This window comes from Melanerpes formicivorus, unplaced genomic scaffold, assembly GCF_026170545.1.
Source record: "Melanerpes formicivorus ecotype bairdi unplaced genomic scaffold, bMelFor1.0.p_v2 SCAF_1, whole genome shotgun sequence".
In the NCBI taxonomy this organism is placed as follows: domain Eukaryota; kingdom Metazoa; phylum Chordata; class Aves; order Piciformes; family Picidae; genus Melanerpes; species Melanerpes formicivorus.
Genome location: NW_027142353.1, coordinates 21,464,240 through 21,490,421, shown reverse-complemented (window position 1 = coordinate 21,490,421; position 26,182 = coordinate 21,464,240). Strand labels below are relative to the sequence as shown.

Below are 26,182 nucleotides of genomic sequence, written 5' to 3'. Positions count from 1 at the left end.
GTTCCTAACCCAGCACAGAGTGTAGTGGTCCAAGCCACGAGCTGACAGCTTAGCCAGCAGTTTGCTGTGGGGGACGGTGTCAAAGGCCTTGCGGAAGTCCAGGTAGACCACATCCACAGGCCTCCCCATGTCCACCAGACGGGTCACCTGATCATAGAAGGAGATCAGGTTGGAGAGGCAGAACCTGCCCTTCCTAAATCCATGTTGGCTGGACCTGAGCCCTTGGCCATCCTTCAGGTGCGCAGTTATTGCCTCCAGGATAATCTGCTCTATCCCTTTCCCTGGCACTGAGGTCAGGCTGACTGGCCTGTAGTTTCCAGGTTCTTCCATCCAACCTTTCTTATGGATGGGGACCACATTGGCCAGTTTCCAGTCATCTGGGACCTCACCGGTGAGCCAGGACTGTTGAAAAATGATGGAAAGCGGCATGGCGAGCTCATCTGCCAGCTCTCTCAGCACCCTAGGATGGATCCCATCTGGTCCCATGGACTTGTGAGTGTCCAAGTGGCTCAGCAGGTCCCGAACTAATTCCTCATGGATTCACTACACTGCTCCCCGACCCCATCGCCCAGATCAGGAGGCCACTCGTCCTGAATGGGAGTATATCAATAACGGAATGCCATTTTGCTGGAGCGCATGGCAAAACAGGTGGTGGAAAGCCACCTGTTAGAGTGAGAGTGTACATAGTGGATACAAAGATTGGTAGGCTGTGGAAAAGGGAAATAATTGCTTGTTCTGCAGATTGGGGCCATTGACCCACCTGTGGCAGTGGTCAACTCTTCACAAGCTGGTCTATTAGCTTGTATTTCAGCTTGTTGTGGTGGGACTGGCATGATCATGTCCTCTATATCTAATGGTACATGCAAACAGAGGCTGCAACGTCTCCTGTGAGGACAGTCTGAGGGAGCGGGGGTTGTTCACCAGGAGAAGAGAAGATTCTGGGGAGACCTAATAGCAGCCTTCCTGGAAGTCTTTTTGTGGTAGGATGAGAGGCAATGGTTTTAAATTACAGAAGATTTGGATTGGATGTTAGGAACCAAGGTCATTACCGTGAGTGTAGTGGAGCACTGGAACATGTTGCCCAAGTGGAATAGCGGAGGCCTCATCCCTGGAGATATTCAAGGTCAAGTTCAGTGGGGCTCTGGGGAACCTGATCTAATGGAGGATGTTCCTGATAACTGATTATAGTATAAACAAATCCTATAAATTATCTGTTAAGGGAAAAAATATGACAAAATATAAAACACATAAGAAGGAATGTACCTGCCATATCAGCTCCTATAATGATCATGACAGGACTTTATTGTACGTGTTTCATTTTAAATTCCCACTAAAGCTATTGCATTCAGAAATGCAGCAATACTTAACAAAAAAACCCTATTCCTGTAGTACTTGAATTATAATAAAAAATGCTGGAAAAATTCTGATTTTTTTCATACAAGATTTCCACTAGTTAGAGAGGAAGATTTAGGACAGCATAGATATCCATACGGTTTTGTATGAACTTCTGAAACCAGTCTCTTATTGTGACACCCAAAACTGTGATCATTACTACTCCAAATTCCCATTCTGATAGTAAGATATGTCCAGGGAAGAGATAATAAGCTTGTAAACCTTTATGGGACCAGAATAATTTCTTTCTTATTTTGAAAAGTATGTAAGCAAGACACTAGGTCTTCCTTCATGACTGAGGTTTCTAGATTTGAAACAAGACTGCTAAATGTAAAATAATGTGGCTTATATTATCAATGGTGCTATACGTAACTGACAACTCCTGCATATTAGGAAATAAACTAAACTGGAAAGTGTATTTACAAACATTTATTACAAATGTAATGTCTAAATCATAAATTGTACTGCAGTAGCCCATTGAACTTGTATTGAATTACAATTTAAATATTAAAACTTGAATAGAATGCTTGTGTTGATACTAAACTGATAAAATCAAAAGCTTTTAAGGCATTCCAGTTTAAAAGACAAGGATTTATCCAGAATATTTGTCTTAAATATGTGATTTATATCACAACAAAGCCCTTGGATATTGACATATACAGAATTGTAACATCTCATTTGATATACTCATTATGAGTTTTTGATTCACTAAATTATCCATCATCATCCCATAAACTATTGGCTTGATTGACTAAGGACCCTTAGCTGTTAATCAGCCTATAAACTATACTTGGACTTCTTAGACAGCTCTTTACTTATCTTGCCAGTGCTTAATACATTTTCATATCCTGAACAGCAGGAGCAAAACACAGTCAGAGGGAATTTCAAAAAGTCTGTCTAGTGGCTATTTAAGTGCATAAAATAATGCTAATTTATTCTGTAACTTCCACACAAAGTTTATACAAAGGCACATCTTGTCATGTTGTTGTAAAGCATACATGAGTGGTGGCTTGCTATAAACTAAAAGTAATTGTGAATATGTGGTAGTAAACTATCCAGTAATTTGGCCAAAAGCTTTCCTGTTGTAAAACACTCAGTTTAAGTGAGTCAACACTTGATCAGATGTGAAATTACTGAAAACCTACAATTAAATAAACATCATAACATGGTAAACCCATGGAGGAAATTAATGTTAAAACTTCAGAACACAAGAAAGTAAGTAAAGTATGAAAAGACAAGGTCAGAAGACTGACACAAATTATCCTGAGGGCTTGAACTAGATTCCACTCCCCCCCCGCCCCTTTTTTAACTAATTCAGTAGCAAAGACTTCTTATGATGTTTAGGAGAATAAACAGAAGCAGGAAAGGCCAAAGTAACAATTTAAAATGAAACAGGCAACATTAAATTTGAAGATAAAAGCAAAAAACACACCTTCACAAAGTTTAAATGGGACTTCCATGAAAATTCTGCAAAATAAAGTGCTTTACAGTTAATCTCTGGAAACTGTAACAGTCTAAAGTGCAGTTCTGAAGCTTCTTGAAATCATGATGTTACATGTGTTTTAACTATGGAAACACAAAGTTTTGTCACAGAAGGGTTGCCACTGGGTTTGCAGAGGATTTCCTTCCACTAGCTGTTTGTAATGCTATACTAAGGACCCTATCTCAAATCTCTGTTAATCTGCATTCACAGAATCACAGAATGTTAGGAGTTGGAAAGGACCACAATCTGGTGACAGGAAGGGGGCAGATGAATAACCTGAGTTACATTGTGGATGTTTTTTAGATTATTATTGTGTCAGAAAACCAACAGAAATCTTTATCACCTTTACTTTCCAGACACCAACAGGATTCTAACAATGCACTAACATAACAATACTATCCCGTTTTTAATACCTCTTTTCATGAACTTAAAAGAGATCTCAATTCCCGTTTTCCCATTCAGTGCTAGCAGAAGAAAGGGATTTACAATTAAGTGTTTCTAGATGTTTTCGTCAAGTGGCAGCTCTACTTATCTTCTATTCCTAGTTACCAGACGTTTTTCTTTTCACAAGAGACCTAATTGATTATCCACATAAAGGACACTTTAGGACAGCATAAGAAAGGTCTTGCTAAGTGCTGATGCTACCAACAGAGCACTCTTGTCACTTTCTCCATCAGATCACTGCTACAGAATAAACTAGGTAGGCTGGGCTCAGATCAAGACCTATGGGGCTTAACACATGCCTTGAGATCCTGATATGAAGCCACCAGTAGGAACTGATATTCCGCAATACCGAAGACATTTATTATTAATGGCTTGGACAGGAGCACTCTGCACTGGGTTAGGAACTGGCTGGAGGGCCAAACCCAGAGAGTGATGGTGAATGGTGCCACATCCAGCCAGCAGCCAGTCACTAGTGGTGTCCCCCAGGGATCAGTGCTGGGCCCCATGCTCATTAATATCTTTAGTGATGATCTGGATGAGGGCATTGAGTCCATCACCAGTAAATTTGCAGATGACACCAAGCTGGGGGCAGGAGTTGATCTGTCAGAGGGTTGGAGAGCTCTGCAGAGTGACCTCGACAGGCTGGACAGACGAGCAGAGTTTGATGGCATGGGATTTAACACATCCAAGTGCTGGGTCCTACACATTGGCCACAACAACCCCATGCAGTGCTACAGGCTGGGGTCAGCGTGGCTGGAGAGCTGCCAGGCAGAAAGGGACCTGGGGGTACTGGTTGACAGTAGGCTGGATGTGAGCCAGAAGCATGCCCAGGTGGCCAAGAAGGCCCGTGGCATCCCGGCCTGTATCAGGAACGGTGTGGCTATACCTTGAGTACTGTGTCCAGTTCTGGGTCCCTCAGTTTAGGAAAGATGTTGAGTTGCTGGAACGTGTCCAGAGGAGGGCAGCGAAGCTGGGGAGGGGTTTGGAGCAGAAGCCCTATGAGGAGAGGCTGAGGGAGCTGGGGTTGTTTAGCCTGGAGAAGAGGAGGCTCAGCGGAGACCTTATTGCTGTCTACAACTACCTGAAGGGAGGTTGTAGACAGGCGGGGACTGGTTTCTTCTCCCAGGCAACCAGCACCAGGACAAGAGGACACAGTCTTAAGATGCACCTGGGGAGGTTTAGACTGGATGTTAGGAAGAAATTCTTCATAGACAGAGAGATTGCCCATTGGAATAGGGTGCCAGGGGAGGTGGTGGAGTTGCCATCACAGGAGGTGTTTAGGAGGTGACTTGATGGGGTGCTTGGTGCCATGGTTTAGTTGATTAGGTGGTGTTGGATGATAGGTTGGACACGATGATCTCAAAGGTCTCTTTAAACCTGGACTATTCTATTCTATTCTATTCTATTCTATTCTATTCTATTCTATTCTATTCTATTCTATTCTATTCTATTCTACTACACAACAGTTAACCTGGCAGTTAGCTGTTTTCTTGGGGAAAATAATTATAGACAACTTCACAAAGGTATTAATCAATTAAGAATGCCCCAAGTTCCTACTTTGAGGAAAATGATGAAAACACTGCTTTAGGATATTTCCTATTGTTATCAAAATTATTGTACCAAAGCAAGAGTTAATATTTACAGGAAGATAATGTGAATAAACAGTAATTATTTCTAATATTGCTTGTACCTCTGCTTAAATGTCACTACTTGGTGGGTAAATAACTGTTCTATTCTGATGAGGTTATAAAAAAGTTACCATTTGTTTCAAACCAGTCAGATCCACACATAATTTACACATCTGTAATCTAGAAATTTACAACTGCATTTTTAACAGACTATGCTTTAAAAAAAAATGTTTAATTGCAATATTCAAATGTATTTGAAGACTTGATACACAGAACTTCAAATACTCATAGGATTTTGTGTCCACATAGCCAGAATGCAATATAAATAGATACATACGGTTGTATTTGTGTTCACTTTAATTCTTCTAAGTCTAAACCAGAATTAGCCCGTTTTGGGTATCATATTCTATTTTATAGTATTGAATTTTCTTATAATTAGAGGCAGTTCAAGAGCAATTATAGGATTTATCAAATGGATCAGTGTTTATTCATAGACAAATCAAAATCAACCTCTTTTCTTTCTTTCACTCCCTGCCTCCCTTGAAGTTCTGCAAACGCTTGTGAAGTTCTGCAAACCCTTGCCAATATTTCAGCCAACAGCAACTGTCAAAGTGACAAGACTGAGCATCAATTTTCTTTGACCAACTACATCAAATTCACTAGAATCATTGTTTTTGGCTGGGATTAAGGAAGAAAAGGGATTAGCAGATTTGGTGATCAAAAGTTACAAGTGAATTCAAGTTTTCGCCATTTGAAAACTGACATACCCAGATGATTTCTAATACATTTATTCACAATCTTAAAGTTTATTATCATTAAAACAACACTGTGAATGAAGGAACTGGTTAAAATCCATTTAGAAACTGGAGAACTAAGTAATCTAATTAATAAACTCATGGCCACACAAACATGTGAGACAGAGTGGAAGCTCCAACAGAAAGTTCCCAACTCAGAGATTTATAATTCAGTAGAAGACTTAGCTTTTTTATTGTCATTAGATTCTATTTCTAATCCTGATCTATGTAATGCTAGCAAACATACACATCAGTTTTGAATTCTTTATCGTTAACTCTTTGTTACTAATTAGATGGAGCTAGATGGAGTGGCAATTCCCCAAGAGAATTTATGAGCTTGAGATGTAATTAAACCTTTTTCAGTTCTATTTTGCTCTAATGTATAATACAGAGATGAGTACACAGAAAGAAATCAGTTGGAGGAAAAAAAAATAATTGAAATCTTGACTGCTGAGTCCTGGGGGAAACAGTTGAAAGGCAGGAGTTACAAATTAGTTAATAGAAAGATAAATTTTCACCTGAGGATAAAGCACTGGGGACGCTGCTCCTGGAATAGCATGTGGTAAGCTCTTTCAGCACAGGAAAATATATGTGGGGGAAGTGAGGAACACAATTTTCCAGAGTTACTTAAATAAAGCTGGGTGACCTGAAAAATTGTAGAAAATTAACTTGATCAATATGTTTCAAACTAATTATGTTTCACTCCTGTAATCCTGGGTCTTTTGCAAGTCTCTCTAAACATTGTGAACAGAATCTCTGTATGCATATCAATGGTAACATTACCAGGATTTTAATAGAGAAAACCATCTGTGTTCATGGAAGATCTAATTAACGTATAAAATGAAAGTTAGCTAGATTGTTCACTGAGTAAAACAAAACCTGCTAAGTTACTTTTTTATACCTTTATAGTTCTTCAGTGTCTTGATTTAAATATTTTACACACTGAAATAAGGTAATTCCATGAGAAGCAAAAAGTGAAATTGAAGGTAAAGTGTTAAACTATTTCATTTATTAGACGAAAGAGCAGTCTTAAAACTGCTGTCATTGCATTACAGAATAATGTCTGTGACACACTTAGCTGGCAACATGTACTATCCTTAAAGCTTAAGCAGGAGTGGAACCAATTATCTGCTACAGAAAGCTCAATTTTTTCTGAGAGTATTCTGATATTCTTTCAGCTAATATCAAATAAATTTTAGAAACATTTAGATGGTCTGCTAGAATCAGGAATTCCATTATTTCAGAATACATAAACATCATCAAGAAAATATGTTGCAAGTGCTTTGTAAGTCTACACCCTTTCCTAACACACAAACCTCAATATATTTGCCGTAATCCAATACAAGCAAACTGCACAAACGTAATAAAGCAGCATGACTGTAGCACAAGCAATTTTGCAGTTACTGTGGTACCTTCAAAGTGGTGTCTTCATGCTCCCAGTAGTATAGTGATACTACAGTGTATTTCTGTGTAAAAATGCATTAATTCATATAGTAATTACATATGAAGGAATGCATAACAGTGTCCATTAATTTATGATTCTTTATATCCTTTCAAAGTGAAAAATTGTTTATAAAAATATTTATTTTAAGTAGCATTCTCTAGTGGGAAGTCAGAATAAGATAATAAAAGAAAGGTTGTGAAAATTTATGAAAAGTGGTTTGATTTTTTTTAAGAGAAAAAATCTAAAGTATTTCTCTCATTCAAAAATGTGCAACAATCTTTTACTTTCTTCATCCCTGTTTTAAAATAGCATAATGCCCAATATATCTTTGCATTTTTTTTTTGACAGCTAATAACTCACACACCTGAAACAAAAAACCTAACTAATGAGCCACATTATATAACATGTCAGTCTCTAATGAGGAATTGACATCATGAAGTTTCAGTATTTTTTAACATAAAAATCATTACTACTTACAGACTTCAATATAATATCAGCTAAACTGCTGCAGTATACTCCAGCATTCCAAAGACAAAGAAAGTAAAGCTATTTTACAACCATGTTTGTTGTTTTTTTTTTTAAATAATCTGTGAAATACCTGCTTAGTATACAGTATCATGCAGATAAAATGATGGTGTAAAAGCTAAGATCATTCAAGGTGACCAAAACCAAAAAGTGTTTCCTGCTAGACTTGCTAAAATAGATCAATCACAGAGAGGTCAAGAGAAGATGCAGCAAACATTCAGGAAACATTTTAAAACATAAGTCTACCACCTAAATTGTTTTTCTTTACAGTTCTCTATTGGTGCACAAAATTACAAATCTAATGTAAAATAAACAGTGATAGGAAAAAATACCTAAGTCTAAACCCGTGGGGATGATGGATGATTTCCATTTCTCAAAACTATTCATACACATGAATCCTCGTGACATAGCAAACAGCCATAGACTACAATTTGCTTACCAAATTTTGAACTGTATAGAAGTCTTTTAAGGTCTTGTTATGTTACTCCCACTGATCTACAAAGTCCACTTAAGCTAGTGTCCATGTCTAGGAACTGAAATGATAAGCCCGTTGTAAATAACTTTAAGCAGCCTTGTGCATATGACTGCACACATGGACTCAGGTCCCCACGGTATATGCACTGCCTGTGTCCAACACAAGCCACCTCCACATGACTGCCCCAGTGTAGTGCTAAGCTCATGACAAGCACTGAGCATGCACTGCCTGTAGAGTGTCTGAACTGAGCGACCTGACGTGGAGCACAGACACTATGAGCCTTTCTGCAGCATTCGAGGTTGTTATCTCCTTAATCATATTTTAGGCAATGGAGGCTGTGAACTCAAGCAACCTCTGCATGAAGTCTGTGTCAACTTTTGCAAGTTCATCTGTGACAGAAACCAGCAAGGTCATCAGAAACTGCTTTTAAATAAGTGAAAATGCTACTGCTCATGTAAAACATTAGCAGCATGGATGTTTTACGGATAAGACACAGCAAAAACTGCGGCATTTTGGAAGAGATTTTAAATATTTGCTAAATGTGACAGTTTTAGGCTGTGCCTTTAAGAAAAGATAGCTACTGAACACTCTAGCTGAATGTTTTGGTGCAAAAAAGGAAAACAAAGATAATTCTAAATTTCATTGGTAGATCTGTAGGAGCATAACTTTAAGATTTTACTCTGAGCTCAGTCTGTTTGGCTGTTTTCTGTGCTGTGCAGTTTCTTTCTGTTCTTGGCCAGTGCCAGTGCTGACCCTGGACTAATGAGATAAGAAACTAATTATTTTCTTCCCTTAACAGCTGCTTTGAACTAACAGAATTTCCCTTAATATCCATTTTCTCTCTAACCCTTTTTCGGAAAAAAAGGAGGAAGGGGGAAAAAGGGGTTTTGGAGGGAACCCTCCTCCCAAAGGAGGGAGTTTCCTGTGTTATGTTCTTTCCTGTATATTTTTGTATATACTGTATATACTGTAAATACTGTATATTGTGTATAAATTCATTGAATTTCATTTTGTTTGTAAAAATATAGCCTTTCCATTCCTTTCTGACTGAATTAGCTGTGGTTTGTGTGTGGGGGGGGAGAATTGAATTTTTCTCACTACCACACTAAAACATTCTCACTACCACACTAAAACTAAGATGCTCCCAATGTAAAAAAGTGCATATAAGAATAATTTTAGGGGTGGCCTGACAAATTAACTGTATTGATCTGCTGAAAAAGATCCACATGTTAATATCTAAAAGAGAACACTTACCATGGTGGAATAAATAGGAAGTTCTTTAAATGGGTTAACAAGCAACAGTTTATCACCAACATAAGTCTGAAAAAAAAAGAAGATATAACTGCTTTATTAAGTAATAAATTAAATCTTTAAGAAGGCTAATGATTTTCTTTCAGAAAGGACATTTGCCAAAGCCACTTAAATCTACCTGTCAATATATTACACATAATTTGCAAATTCAGAGCCTTTAACTTCATATTTAGATCAAGATCTAAATTTGCAATTCAGACAGCATCAATTATTCTTTATGTAATAAAGATGAGTTTTCTCATAATGGAAAAATTATGCATAGAAGAATTGCACTGCATACATTATTATTACATATTATTTGAAAGTTGATTTGTAATTTACAATGTGCTAAACTACAAAAACCTGACATACATAAAAAAGTTCCTCAAGCAATTTTTATAGGATAGATGACATAATTTACAAATACTGTATTGATTAACCAGAACGGATACCTTAAAATATGTGGCTTGTGAGATAAAATGGAGCAATTGATAGATACACAAGTACTTATGCATGTGTATATGAACATACATACTTGGACTCTATTAAAAATAGCAAAGCATCTACCTCGATTGAAAAAGTTCCCCAGATTTTATTATTTTGTATTTAAACACTCATATGGGAAATAGGTACTGAAGTGTAAGAATGTAGGTCACCCTTGCTGCTATACTTCTCATTCCACCTAAGTAGCTGCTGCAGTATTATGCTCTTGGAATGCGAACAGGCCACACATCTGTCTCTGAAGTGATCAGACAGAGAAACCTTCATGTCAACAATCCCAGGCATGCTGCCTTTTTCAAAATGAAGTGTTTTGAATTGTGGAGGCAGAAAATGTCATTCACAGTAAATCCCAGTGCATAGCCCTGGAGCATGGCACAGCCCCTGGGGAGGAGCCATTCCTCCATGCCCCCTCCCAGTTACCCTGCTCCATCCCAGCTCTGGAATACAGGGCTGCTGATCCTTTCTGCTGTAGCCATATCCAGCGTGGTGCCACCAGAAGTAGACTCCAGCCCTTCAACCCCCACAACCCGACTCCAACATGGGGCGCCAGTCACTCCTGCTTATCCATGCCTGCTGAGGTGGCCATGTGTGGGTTGTCAGGCATTGGAACAGGTTGCCCTGGAAGGTGGTAGAGTCACCATCCCTGGAGGGGTTCAAGAAACATGTGGACATGGCACTTGAGGACATAATTTAATGGCCATGGTGGTCTTAGGTTGATGATTGGACTCAATGATCTTCGAGGTCTTTTCCAACTGAAATAATTCTATGATTCTACAAAATTAACTGTTTTTCTTTTGAAAGGCAATAATTTCCTCTCTTTCCTCACCTTGACTTCATTGTTCAGTTTTCCTGCAGAATGGAACTTTATTACCTTTGCAGAACATGAAACAGGAAGGGTTTGGTGCTGAGGTGGATTTTGGTTTGGAATTGGACTCTAAGGACTTTTTCTTCTAACCCTGAGAATCAAACCACCCAAAGATGCAAAGGTTTTCAGCACTGATGCTGACACTCTTCCAAAGCACAAGAGCTGCTATTGAGCAGAACATTAATGAGCATGGACTATGCATTTCCATTAAGCTAAGGAGAATGCTAGAGTAAGGTATGAGATCCTCTTAAGTGAATCTTCAGAATTCTAAAATAAAGGCTTCCTTTTTGTAAATACTGAATATTTGAATATGCTCCTGAATTCAGCTACACTTATCTGTGTGGCATCTTTAGAAGAAAATTCACAGAATCAAAGAATGTTAGGGGTTGAAAGAGACCTCCTGAGATCATCTAGTGCAACCTGCCTGTCAAAGCAGGATCACCTAGGGCACCCATTGTTTCTTGTCCTATCACTGGGCACCACTAAAGATAGACTAGCACCTTCATCTTGACACCCACATTGATAAGATCCCCTCTCAGCCTTTTCTTCTCAAGACTAAACAGCTCCAGTTCTCTCAGTCTTCATAGGAGAGATATTTAAGTCTCACAATACTCATATTTCCCCCAAACATAATCTATACCTAACCAGATGCCTCCTAAATTTGTTATGGCACAACCAGGAAAACCTGCTTTACAAAAAAAAAATTGCTATAATTATTTTATTTGGTCTCTAGATGATTAACATTATAATATAGAGAATGATTTCTGTAATACGCAAAGAGATAATGGTTAATTAAATCTACTATGATGAATTCTCAGCTTTTAAAATCTAAATTTATTTTAAATTTGTAGCAATCATATGCTCTGTTAAAATTAAGTTACCTAGCATTAAAGATAGAAGGATATTTAGGTGGTTTGAGAAGGAAGACTATGTGCACCCATCAACTTCTATCAGTACACTTCCTCTGTAAGACAGACACACATAAATTGTTTCCAAACCTATCTGAAGTGTCATTACAGCTTTTACTTCTACTTTTCCTATATAAACTTTAGAAACTGCAGGGCTTATACACAGATATGTCCTGATCTGTTTAGTAGAGGCTGAGGGAGCTGGGATTGTTTAGCCTGGAGAAGAGGAGGCTCAGGGGAGACCTTATTGCTGTCTACAACCACCCGAAGGGAGGTTGTAGCCAGGAGGGGGTTGGTCTCTTCTCCCAGGCAACCAGCAACAGAACAAGAGGACACAGTCTCAAGCTGCACCAGGGGAAGTTTAGGCTCGAGGTGAGGAGAAAGTTCTTCACAGAAAGAGTTGTTAGCCATGGGAATGTGCTGCCCATGGAGGTGGTGGAGTCACCATTCCTGGAGGTGTTCAAGAGGGGATTGGACGTGGCACTTGGTGCCATGGTTTAGTAGTCATGAGGTCTTGGGAGCCAGGTTGGACTTGATGATCTTTGAGATCTCTTCCAACCTTATTGACTCTATGATTCTATAATTCTACGATTCTGTATTAACCAAGATGCTGGAGCAGGTTACTGTCCAGTAATCATGAGGTATCCTTTTTTTCTTTCCTATTCTCTCAATTAATCTTTTTTGAAAGCTTATTGTTGATAGGCAAATAGCAACTCACATATATCTGATTATTATTGAAACGCTTCTGAATCTCATAAAGCAGGCTGCTGTCTGTTAGCTCACTCAGAGAAGCCAGGTCATCATTTGGAGCTGGAGGCATTAGCTTGATCTAGAAAACACAAATCAGAGAAATACAGTAACTTCACACCAATCATTTTGTACCACAATGTTCTAAAGTATAAACCTAGATTACTAGCATTTACTGGAAAAAATGCATGTGGCAGTTTTAGGCTATGCCTTTAAAATGTAGCTGCAGATTTCAAGCAGAAAAGTAGAAAAATATAAATAATTCACTGTTGGGTGTAAAAAGGAAACCAAAAGATTATTCTAAACAAATTCATTGGATAAAATGTGTGGAAATGGACACAGATGTACCCTAACAATCTCAGATGTACCCTAACAATCTTCCACATTTCACTTCCATTCTCATTCCTTTTATTTTCTCCTGTGGTTTTAGCTGCTTTCTGCTTTGCTCAGAAAGATAACCTGCTTCTGACTGGCCTTGGAGACAAGACTAACATTCCTTCTTCTTGGCTCCTCTTTTCTTCTGTTGCAGGACGGGGGAGGAAGTTTGGGGTGGAGAAGTGGAGCAGTTTCCCTACTTCTCTGGGAACCCGGAGGTGGTACAGGGTTATTTCCATGCTATTTTCTAATTGTAAATATCTGTATAATATAAGGTGATAAAACAATCAGAAGTATCCCCCTGGACAGCCCAGGGAGAGACTACTTCATCTATTTTTCTTCTTCTTCCCCACCCACACCCTCCCCTTACATTCCCTGTACCTCAACAGACACAGGTCAGCTCAGCCAGCAGAAGGTCAGGAGGCAGAACAAAGCAGCCATGCAAGCAAGAAAGCCGCTGAGACAAAGAACTACCTGTGCTTTCAGATATATAGAAAATGACAGAGCCAATGAAATGAAATCATTTTATCACTATTTACTTTGCTGAGCCTCTTAGAAAAATGCATCCAGCACCTTAACTGAACTCTCTGGAAGGATCAAATTCTTAAATACAATTAAGCATAGCTTATAACTGTAACAGCAGTGTACTTATAAATTATGATCTGAACTTCAAATGTAACTTAATTCCTTTTTTATGTCAACCTGAAGAAAAATAATTTTGACCCTAGAAACAGAAAATACTTATGTGAACAATGGCAGAATTATGTGAATTGTTTGTTCAGAGTTTACTAAAATGCTCAATGTCTTTTTTGAGGATAGGCAATGACAAGGAAGCTTCTTTGTTCTATTGCTCTGCTTAAGATGAAAGATCAGAAGAAATGCACACACTAAGCTTTCTTGGAGAACAACTCAGCATCCTCATCTGCTTGCAGGAGCATGTGTCAGGGAGGTATCAACAGAAGCAGCAAGCAGACTGGAATATTTTGGAAGGAACATGGACCCCAAAGACTGTGGATACTGGTGTTTAATACAGGGGATCTGATTCTGAGCTACTGACATTCCATTGTTCCCATAGTTCCAAGGGCTAGATCAGGAATCATGACACTCTGGGTTTTCTCCCTGCATTTGTCAGAGCTACACTATGAGATATTGCTCAAGTAATTTAATCTTCAAGAAATAACAATAACAACGTCTCTCCATCTCAGTGTTTGAAGATTCTTAAAACATACACAAATATATAACTGGCATTCAATTTTTAGGTGATTATGAGCAAACATTGGGAAGCAGGATGAATTAGATGGGATTTTGCATCTTCTCTGAATCCTGGCCCTTTGATCCTATCAATATTTTTCTTCTAAAAATAGGATTATTGCATACCAGTATCAAAATTCAAGAAAGAATCATAAAACAGATGGTATTTCTCACTATTCTACTTTGTCAATAAAAAACAAATGATTCATACCAGACATGATAACCACAGAACCACTACCCCCTTTATGACATAAAATGAAATCTTGTTGGTTTTTTCTGGTTGAATATTTCACTAGTTCTACTCATATTCACATGGTACAAATCAAGTTACAAATCTTGAAGCCTTCTCATATCTGGAAAGAGATAAATACAAATTGTGGAATACAAACTCCACACTTCATTTTACAGTTAATAACCCTGTGGGTTCAAGGTGTCAAAAGATGAGTACTCTTATAGTAGCACACACACACAACCAACCAACCAAAGCAAACCAACCAACCCAAACAAACCACCCCCAAAAAAACCAAGGGACATCTCTTTTCATCTATAATTGTTGCAGGTTTGACTAATTCCTCATTCCACTATGAACATTTTTTTTTCTCAACTTTCAAGCTTTTTTTTTTTAATGGCTTTTGCTATCCTAATGCTACGTAAATCACTTATAGCCCAAACAAGTTGTGAAGTACTGTACTTGGCTTTCAGTTACTTGCCCATCTCAGCCTAGTCATGTCTTTAAGTCCAGTACTGAACAATGAGACAGAAGCTTAATCACTAAAGAAATTGCAAAGCAGAGCAAAATTATTTATAAGAAATATTACACAGCTTGTAATAAATTAAATTAAGCTGGTGAATGGTCTATAGAATAAGACTTATAAGGGAGGGAGCTGGCATTGTTTAGCTTGAAGAAAGAGGCTCAGTGGGGTTCTTATTGCTCTCTGCAACCACCTGACAGGAGGTCTCCTCTCCAAAGTAGCAAGTGATAGGACAAGAGGAAATGCCCCCAAGTTAATCCACAGGAGGTTTAGAGTGGATATTCCAAAATAATTTTTCACTGAAAGGGTTGTTAAACATTGGAACAAGCTGCCCAGGGAAGGTGCCTGGAGGTACTGAAAAGATATGTAAATGTTGTGCTGACAGACATGTTTTAGTGGTAGATTTAGCAGTGTTAGGTTAATGGTTTGACTTCATAATCTTAATGGTCATTTCCAACCTAAATGGTTTTATGACTACATATGAAGCCATAGGTACTCATGGAGGAAAGGTGCATGTAAGCAGGGCTTATCATATAATCATAGGCTTGCAAGGTCCCAGATTCTGCTGAGTCCCATATAATTCTGCTGAGTCCCATAGCCCTGAAGTGTCTTTTATCTATAAAGGGCAGGCTTCTACTCTTTTGTCTATTTTGAGCATTATAGCCACCACTGCAGTTTTGTTCTTGCAGTAGCTTTATCCTGAAGATTTTTCACAATAATACTGTGTACTTCAAAAAACTTCCATTTTGGGACTGACACAGTGACTGGAAAAAATTTGGTACCTCTCCTTTAGTCTTTAATAATTTCTTTACTGTTCCTCTATATTCAGTAGAAAATAATACTTAAAAACAACTGTGATGTTGGACTAAGCAGATAAAGTATCAATCAATTTGAAAAATATAAGGAAAATGTACCTTATAACCTTAGTCTGGATGTAGTAGCTGCATAGATGCACAAGGAATGGAAAACAGTAATGGCCAATCAGAGAAAAACATGCAGCTGGAAGTGACCTCAAAGATCATCCAGTCCAACTTTTGACCCAGCACTGAAGGGTCAGTATTAAACCATGTCCCTAAGCATGAGGTCAGTGATTCTATTTCCTTCTTTCCCTGTAAAAACTGTGAAAACCTACCTCTCATTCCACTAACTCAAAAAAATCATTAAATGTGCAAATGCAAAAGTGTAAGGTTGTTTTTTTTTTTTTCTTATATGTGCATGTAAAATGTACTTACTTCAACAAGTAAACTGTGAAACAGGCCAGCTGAAAATATCATGATTTACCCACGGCCCTCATCTCACTGATTTTTTTTTTTTTTCAGAAGAGATGTACTCTGAAATGGCAGACTCTAACAAAATGCTACTGTGATTCTCATTTTTCCTGTCTTTTTGCAATACATCAAAAAACACCTGTATTTTCAGAACATGACTTTCAAATCAGACAACATACACAGGTTGCCTGCCATATGTGTCTTTCTGTCTGCCTGTTCTAGAGGTTTACTATTCACTCCACTGAAGTGGATGCAGATTTTTCTGTCACACAGAAGATGGCATTTTTCACTGTTTTTGTTTCTAATCATGCCAATTGGACGTAGGTCTGGCTGGAAAACAAGAATTGCACATGGCAAGAAAAAAATTAAAAAGTAAATTACACCTTGATATTCTTTTTGATGATGTACATTGGAATAGAACAAAATGAAGAAAAGAATTCCAAGAACATCTAAAAGTGTCTAGTGGGAATCAAGATGAATGAAGATGAAGCCTATGGCCTCTTTTCCTTATTGATGTGCTTCCCTGGCTGGCAGAAACAGAGCAGGTACAGGTCTCTACTATACCCCCTTGTGTACTGCCAAAACTTTAGACATCTGTGCCAGCAGTTGAGTTTCTCTTAACCTGTCTATTTAAAAATTAACCCAACGATAGGCCAAGAACAAGGTTTTGGATTCAAGCAGTGCCTTAGGTTTCTCCATATTTTCTGAACTGTTATTACACTTCCTTGTACATTCTTGGCTCATGCTAGCTAGCACTCATGCAGATAACACCTGCATACCATTCAGGTCACTTGTCAATGAGCATTTCCCATAGGCTATTTTGAGTGTGGTCCCATCCTTTGAGGGAGAAAATAGTTTTGATCTATGGACATGCACTGACCCATCCCGCATAGCCATGGGCCAGAGAACAGGCCCTGACTTCTTATTAATAATCTAGGTACATTCAAAGACACCAACTATACTATAGATAGTTAGATAGTCAGAAATAAGGGAATTGAAATCTTTTCCATCAACTGTTTTTTCTCTATGAAGTTTAGGATTTAGTGAGTCAGCACCATTTCTTTGCATGAAAACTCACAGTTCAATGAGCTTATAAATAAATCACACAGAAGAAACTATAAATGTTTTACATTCACAACTGGTCTCATTTGGTATTAAACATTACTTGCATTATTAATAACTTATTTGTAGGCACCTTAAAATATGTTTATTCTTGCCTACTTTTTGAACATACAGATGAGTTTTCTCTATTTTTTTCTACCTTGTTGTATGTATCTGGCTATTATATTGATTGCATGATGCATATTTTATAAGACATAACAGAAAAATTGCATAAATACAGCATAAGTCCTAATATAACTATGCCTCTGAAAGTTATTTGGCTTTGAGATTTTTGTATTGCTAGGAATGAAGAATCCTATTTACCTATATAAATTACACATACTTAACAACATTCAAAATCTGCTCATATAATAATATCCAATTATTTTTATTTTCTCATGTACTTGTGTCACTGAAATAAGCATGCATGCTAGCTCTTACATGTAATACTATGATATACACAGTTGTCCCTTGTGTATGTGGTGATAATAGAACAATCAAAAGGACATCGGGGATACTCTATCACACAGTTCATTTGGCCAACAATATGCACACACAAATTATAAGACAGAGATAGTTTCATTTTTTTTAAAGTTGTAATTAAAAGGAACGATTTAATCTATATTTGTTTGTAGCATGAAGCCCATAATTGAATTCCAGACCAGTAATTTCAATCTGCTATCAAAAAAACTATCCTTCCCCACTGAGAGGAAGAGAAATTGCTAGCTTTGATAAAATTCTGGAAATAATGCATAGTGCTTCCTTTGTTTGGCAGCATAGACCTTGACATTATGGATGATCAGAGAACATCTTTTACCTAGGTAAAAGGAAAAGCTAATACAAGCCAAGAGAGACCCAAAATGTTTCATTGATGTATTCACTTGATTTTTATCTCCTATGCTTCATGTAATAAAAATCTTATTTCATGAGAAATAATATTTTAAGGCTTTTTCATCTTTTTTTCCAATTAAAAAGCCCTGATTACCTATAAATTTGAGCAATTTTCTTAAACCAAAAAAAATTACAAGTTTTCCCTATTAAAAATGCATGTTTCAGATATAGTAAGATGAAGTTGTTCTCTCTGATCCACCAATTTACATGCCACATTGCCTAAGAATGTATGATATTTCTGACACAATTAATATGAAATATCATGCTGATCTATTTCAATAATATATGAACATAAAATCCAAGTAATGACTCCACACAGCCTATTGAAAAATTAAACAGAACATGATTACTCTGAGTGTAGTTTGCAACACAACCATTAAGAATAAAAGAGAGTGAAACTCATCAGAATTATTATACCCAAGGGGATATCAGGAAAAGGTTGTTCAAAGCTCTCCTTTGGTAGAAGCACTAAATAATTAAAAAAAAAAAAAATACTTCAAGTTGTGATTTTTTTTTTCTTAAAGTATTACTTGGAAATATCATCTCTGAAAACTAAGATCTACATATTCTGTGCACAAATACGGGTATGATACATATATATCCCTATAGTTCATAATGTATGGCAAGTGGTATAGTCTATAACCTCTGTATTTCCAGGACCACAGTTAGGTCACTTACAAAAAAAAATAAACTCCCTATTTTCATCTGACAAAACATGGGAATTCTTTAGTCTGCTAAAATTAAACTATTCCCTGAAATGAGTAAACTGTTGTGTCTGGTTTGTTTGTAAGAGCACCACACTAGCAGCAACTTTCTGTATAAAGTACAATTATTTTTTAATGCAACCAGTCATTTTAAAACACACTGAAATGACACAGTTTCTAACCTATCCCTTGTTAGTGCTGGTTTCCCAGACAGGACTGTCCCTGCTTATTTAATTTCCAAGGCAACATCACACTTAACAACCTTTGGCAAGGTTTGTAGTGTATACTGCTTCTAACAGACCACAAGATACACATTCCTTCTAGTTCATTCAGGGCAAAATTTCACGGTGTTTTCTGCAGAATTTCTCAGCTAAAGGAATTATAAGAGATTCACCTTTAATTCTGTTGTGTTGTCCTTGAATTATAACTGTTGCAGGAATTTACACTGAAATGGCACAAGGAGTAAAGTTTTGAAAATCTGCCTTTGGACACTGACATGACTGTAGATCATGGTGGAGGGCAAAACTACCAGTATGAAGACCTCTGGTTGCTCTTTCTCACCTGGAAGGTTGGCTGTTCTTCTTCCAATCAGTTTCTGCATGTGTTTACTCCACAAATTATAAAGCAAAAGTTTAGCCTACAGATAGCCCAAGTCTGAATAATTTTAGGCAGGTTGATGCCAAAACAGAATTAGACTGAATGAAGTATATATGTTCTTGTCCACACTCCTGTTAACACCCAGAAGCAATTCCCTGCAATTCTAGGAGGGTTCCTCCAAATAGGGTTGCAAGCATTTACTTCTCTGAACTGCAGTACTTCTCTTTTGGACTGTCAGCAAAGTCATATATTGTATAGCATGAAAACAGGATGTAAGCCAGTTTCAAAACACTTTGTTGTATCTTCTGACTGATTAGGGCACTGAGTGTTCTAGGGAATTCCAAAGCTGAGGACTTTCAGAGATGGACTCATCTGATCGACACTTGAATTCCCATGAACACATTAAAAAAAAAAAAGTAGTAAAGTGTGCATGCTTCTGCCAAGGCAGTTATGCAGGGCTTCTTTTTGAACTGAACTTGGTTTAAAAGTAATCAGTATCCTGCTCCTTAGTTATATTTCAAATTCACAGCAAATTATTTTAAATGGAAGCTCTCCACTCCACCCTTCCAATTCTAAAGTAGGTTTTTTGGTAAGTGTAATGTATGTATCTCAAATGCATGTAACAGAAAATAAAACATCATGTATCCCCCAAAAAAATCCAAACAGGAATCTCTAGGTCCTAAACATTCAAAGTTAGGACATGCCAGATTTACAAGCAACAGATAATTGCCTCCTTTTGCTTCACCATGTACACTGAATGAGACTGTGATCCTGTGGAGAAAATTGTAAAGGGGTTCCAAATAATCAGTCCCTGTATACTAATGCATTAGCACAATAACAGGACATAACACTGCAGCTGTAAATCTGGCAAATCCTTTCTTTAAATATGGTCACTTATTTTGCAACACAATATTCCTTTCCTCCTTTTTTCTTCCTCCCCCTCCCCCACCCCAGTCTCCCAGGTTGTGTTTCTCTCCTTTGTAATTTGAAGTTGGAGACAAGTTGGGCAGTGCTAACAGTTTTCTCTCTCCTGTTGTGAACCATGAATAGAGTTTGAGAAGCTCTGAGCCCTCCAACTGTCTCAGCTTTTGACCTGTCCTCAGTAGATGGGAGGAAGCAGCTGTTCAATTTGCAGAGGGAAGTCTCTGCAGAGCCAGACTGACTTCAGGGAGTGATCAAGGAGACAAGGCACCACAGTGCAGATGATATTGCTGTGAAGGGAACCACTGCTGTGGTGAAGGGAAAAAGAATTACCACGGTCTTTGGATCCATTAAGTTTACTATTTCCAGACTTGTGCCATAACAAACACTTGAGGAAATCACATGCCCTTACCTGTTCAAGTTTGGTTGTAGTGTTCACAGTGACATTTTCAGATGTACTGTCTTGAGATTGCTGCTTACATAAGCCTTTAGATGCATCTTTAAACATAGTGTCTTTCTCCAGCAAACTGTCTTGCTTGGCAATTGGTAAAGCCAGAGGATTGCTACAAAGAGAAATCAATAAAGCAATTAGACTCCTCCTAAAGATGCCAAATAAACAAAAGATTGCCAAATATGGGTGGCACACAGGACTGAGATATACTTCAGGCCTGAGACATGAGTTCCTGGTCATAGTACAAAAAAGAAATAGGTGAGAAATAATGTTCACATAGGTTGATCTGTTCCCAAAGACACACAGCAGAACACTGACTTAAAATTCATCTTCATGCATATCTTGTGCAGCAGAACTGAGCAAGCCAAAGAGAATATGCATGGATCTGCTTTTGACAGCACTCGTTAGCAAATCAGTAGTGAATTCTGAAACTGAATTTAAAATACGTGATTAACCTATGCAATGTTGTTTTGAAAAATAGTACTTTTTCAAAAACTTCAACAAAGATATTGCCATTGTTAACAAAATTAAATTCCAACACTTTGTAGCTTACTTTTAATCTGTCAATATCCATGATATAGTGTATGACCAAAAGCAACTCTGAATTTGTGATGTGCTAAAACAAACCCCATGCAAACAGCAGACTCCTACATTTACTGCAATAATACGCAGTACTCTTCATTCACATATAAATTAAATCTGTTCTTACACACATGGAGGTCTTTTATCTACTGAACCTTCAGAACATATCACACTTCTGAAAAACAACACTGACAAAACCTTGTATGGTTTTGGTAGTGGTGTACATTCAGGGAATTAGTGAGGATTCAGCCTCAGGATCTGAGAATACATCTTCAAAACTAATTGCCTGGGCTCTGACAGTGCAATGAGAAAATCTCATATAGTGTACAACAGCTCTTTGCCAAAGTGTCAGCATAACTTCTTTGAAAGGAAATGTGGATTCAGTGTGTGAATAGTGCATTCCACTATGGGATAAAGCCCAGATGTCACATTTAGTTTAAACAAAACAAAACAAAACAAAACAAAACAAAAAATAAAATTGCATTTTCACTCAGAGTTACTTGAGTTTGATTACTGATTATAATAAAGCCAGAAGGAGGGCCCATCCATATCTAACACTGATTTCAAGTCAGGTTAAGACATGCTGTTGGAAAGGGAACTGAAACACAGATACAGTTTTAGAAAGGTACAGTCCTAAGCAGAGGCAAAGGACTAAGCAGTATTCACTGGAAAACAAGTCAGAACAGAACAGTTTGCTGTTGAATAAAAGATATATGAACAAAAGTTTTTCTTTTGATGAAGCCCTCAGTCTGTAAGGATTGAAAAAATTATTTTTAACATTTTGTAATTAAATATACATAATTTCCTTTTTAATTATATTTTGCTTCATTTTAATGCAAACTGCCTAGAGGAACACTAACGAAAATAAAAATATTTACTGCTTTGAATGACAGAAAATAATTTGTTATATGTTTATTTCCCAAATGTCACATGGACAAAAAAAAAATCCAACTGGCTTTGCCTTTTTTCGTGATTTGGCCTGCAAAACAGAAAAGTCATTATCCAACTGTTTTCATGATCTTGGCAATCAGATGTCATAGCGTAAGTTATATCACTGTTAGCTTGTAGAAGAAATTAAATAGCTTTGACAAACACAAGCAGAAATGACTAATACTAATTCACATTTTTAATATAACATTTTCTTTTTAAGTAGGCTTTTGCTATTGTCTAGAACTGCTCACAGAAAAAGAGATGATAGGTTTAAAGAAACGCCTACATTAGATGAATTCAGGTATCATAAACTGAAGTGCTGACATTTATTACTCTTTTATTATTTATGTGGTATTTCTTTTAAATTCTGAAGATCCAGGACTTTTTGCTGCAAAGCTGAACTGTACCCATTTAATCTTTACCCCTTTTGTCTTAATTGCACAACATACATTAAAAACACTTCTTAAAATTCAGCTGTAAACTCCTTGCAACCAAATAAACAGTTCAAGTGTTACAAAGGATAATTAGAATGTAAGTCACAGCAAAGAGTAGGGAAAGAAAGGTGACTACTGTTTCCACAAACACATTTTGAACTTAAGAGGACCATAACAGGATCTACCAGGTGTGTTCCCTGTATTGATGTACAGAAAAATAGCCTTTACATTATGTACATTTGTGAGATATTAGTTGGATTTTTATGTGATGGAAATGCTGACATATAATTCATATTGAAAAAAAAAAACAAAAACAATGGTTACATGAAAGAAAAAGCATAATAAAGTTACACAAACAGTTCACTATGAGTTGGGTTCAAGAATACACTTTGAAATGTTTCTAGAAAACTGTGCCTTTTCAGAAAAATATTTCTGTTGACATTCATATGTATTTCTATTACTTAGAAGATGAAGTTAAACAATGTTGAAAGCTGAACTGTACAAGGGAAGATGTTAATGTAGACAAGTGGATTAGCATGAACTGCCTGTTTCAGGAAAATTAATGGATAATTCATAGATAATTAACCACAGTGGGAGACTTAAGCCAAAATAATATTGCCTAATAGACAGGAAGGGGGGCTACCTTGGGTAATCTTATTGAAATAAAGTAGGACTGTTGCTACTGGCATATCTAACTGGGAAAATTCTTGCATGGTATATGGAGGAGTAGTCTTTTAAATTTTTAGGTGTGTGTAATGTAGTGGTTTGGAATTTTACCACCACATTCACTAAAAAGCATGGCTCACTCAGTTGGGAAGCAAATGGAAGCTGTATTTACAAGCAATAACTACACTCTACAATGGAATGCAATGCATATGTACAAACATACAGTATTTACAATATTATACAGGTATTTACGATCAGAGCACGGAAATCTCCTCGAACCCCTTCTGGTATCCCAAAAGGAGCGGGGAAACTGCTCTGCTCTCCTTCCCCCTCCCCCTTTCCTCTATAATTAGGAGAAAAGAGAAAGACATTAGGAGAACTGTTAGTTCAAAGCATTGCTAGCCTCCTTATCTGCAAAGCCAGTAGTGATAAGATTCTCCCAGCCTAGCAGAAAGAAGCCAAACAGCCAGAGAAGAAAGAAAGAAATGAAGTGGAATGTGAGATTGCTAAGGGTACCCTTCAAACATCTGGCCAATGAAATTCATTTAGAATAATCTTTTTTTTCCTTTTTACACCCAACAGTGAATTGTTTATACTTCTCCAATCTTCTGCTCGAAAATCTGTAGCTAACTTTTAAAGGCATAGCCTAAAACTGCCACAGTGTATTAACCATCTAACAGCACCAAACTGAGTGGTGCTGTCAATACACTAGAGGGACAGGATGTCATCCAGAGGGACCTGGACAAGCTGGAAAGATAGGCCCAGGTGAACCTCATGAGGTTCTACAAGAGCAGGAGCACGGTCCTGCACCTGGGCCGGAACAATCCTCACTATCAATACAGACTGGTGGATGAGGTGATAGAAATCAGCCTGTGGTGGGTTGAAGTTTTCCCCCAACATTAACTTTGCCAAACTAACTCAGTTAGAAGCAAATGAAGCTGTATTTACACGCAAAATCTACACTCTACAATGGAATGCAACGAATATGTAAAAATCTACAGTATTTACAATATTCATAGCTATTTACAATTAATAAACAGCACAAGGACCCCCCTGACCAAGGACCAGGGGAAGCTACTAGCTTTTCCCTGCTGCCCCCTTACCCCTCTGTACAAAAGGGACAAGAGAAAGGAGCAGAGAAGTTAAACTTAACCAAGGCCTGCCAAAGTACATTATCTCTCCTGAGCAAAGCAAAAACAGCTGAGATCAGAAGAAGGGAAGAATTGTTATGGTATAGCTCCTCTTATTCTAGATATTTACTCAATTAATTTGTTTAGAATAATCTTTTGTTTTGCTTTTTACACCCAATAGTGATTTATTTGTATTTTTCTACTTTTCTGCTCAAAATCTGTAACGAAATGTTAAAGGCACAGCCTAAACCCACCACACAGCCCTGTGGAAAAGGACTTGGGAGTTCTGGTGAATGAGAAGCTGGACATGAGCCAACAGTGTGCACTTGCAGCCCAGAAGGCAATTCACATCCTGGGCTGCATCAAAACAATTATGGCCAGATTGAGGGAGGTAATCCAGCCAATTTACTTTGCTCTGGTAAGACTTAACCTGTAGTACCATGTCCAGCTCTGGAGCCCTCAACACAGGAAGGACATGGACATGATGGAGAAGGTCCAGATGAGGGCCATGAAGGTGTCTGGGTGGCTGGAACACCTCTCCTACAAAGACAGGCTGAAGGAGCTGGAGTCATTCATCCTGGAGAAGAGAAGGTGACAGGGAGACCTAATAGTGGCCTCCCAGTACCTGAAGAGGGCATACAAGATGGCTGGTGAAGGACTGCTTACAAAAGCCTGTAGTGATAGGATGAGGGGCAATGACTTCAACCTAGAGAAGGACAACTTTAGATTGGACATCAGGAACAAGTTATTTACCTGAAGGTGGTGGAACACAACACTGGAACAGGTTTGGGGTTTCACTATTGAAAAAACATGATGCTACAGAGTGGAGATAACCAGCCTTGAAATTATGCCTGATGATCAGGTGACTAAATTAAGATAATTGTATTTCTATGCAAAATAGAACTCTGCAAACAGTGTGGTATGGTTCATTCACAATTTTCCACATTTTCCATGGTGATAATGGAGTGATGCATGGGCAAATCACACCTAAGATCTCTAAAAACCTTAAGAATAACTCTTCTGCTAGGCATCCTTACAGAGGTATGAGAGTTACCTGCCTCTGACTTTCTGGTATTATAACTTCTATCAATAACAAAAAATACATTATCTTTATGTTTCAGAAACTAAAGTCTTATTTTTATATCTCAAAATTCTTTTTTTTCACTCAAAAGACATTAAAGGCCACAACTTCAGGAGTATGATTTAAATTATTGAAACAGTGGGTTCAACTAGATGATTGCTTATTTCATAAGGAGCTAACAAGCATAAGAGATTAATAATTCCATACACATTAGTGTGCTAAACCCAGCTATGCAAATTAGTAACTATAAATCATGAGGCAGAAGCAAAACACACTGTGATACTGTGTTTACTATCCATGAAATATGCAATCTTTACTAAATATAAACATATTCCATGGAATACTGAATGCAACAGATTGATAATTTCATGACAATCACTCATTTCTTCCAGACTGTAATGTATGAAAAGACAATCTGCAGACCATAAACTATAACTATTTTGAAATGGAAGCATATATATATATATATATATGTATATATTCTCTGTCTCTTTGTAAGAAGGTGTTGGGTTTGACTTTTTTTCTCACATGCTCTCCCTCCAGTGAGTGTTA

The 26,182-nt window shown here is 37.6% G+C and overlaps 1 protein-coding gene across 1 annotated transcript in view; it reads right to left on the bottom strand.

Annotated features, from left to right (window-relative positions):
- The window catches only part of MYO16 (myosin XVI), a 392,532-nt gene that overhangs the window by 198,692 nt on the left and 167,658 nt on the right, over window positions 1-26,182 (bottom strand). Inside the window, exons 10-13 of the mRNA XM_068170049.1 lie at window positions 20,769-20,919; window positions 12,468-12,578; window positions 9,440-9,505; window positions 6,260-6,387 (exon numbers count right to left, since the gene is read on the bottom strand). Of these exons, the coding sequence (XP_068026150.1) occupies window positions 6,260-6,387; window positions 9,440-9,505; window positions 12,468-12,578; window positions 20,769-20,919 (456 nt within the window). The remainder of the gene's footprint in view (window positions 1-6,259; window positions 6,388-9,439; window positions 9,506-12,467; window positions 12,579-20,768; window positions 20,920-26,182) is intronic.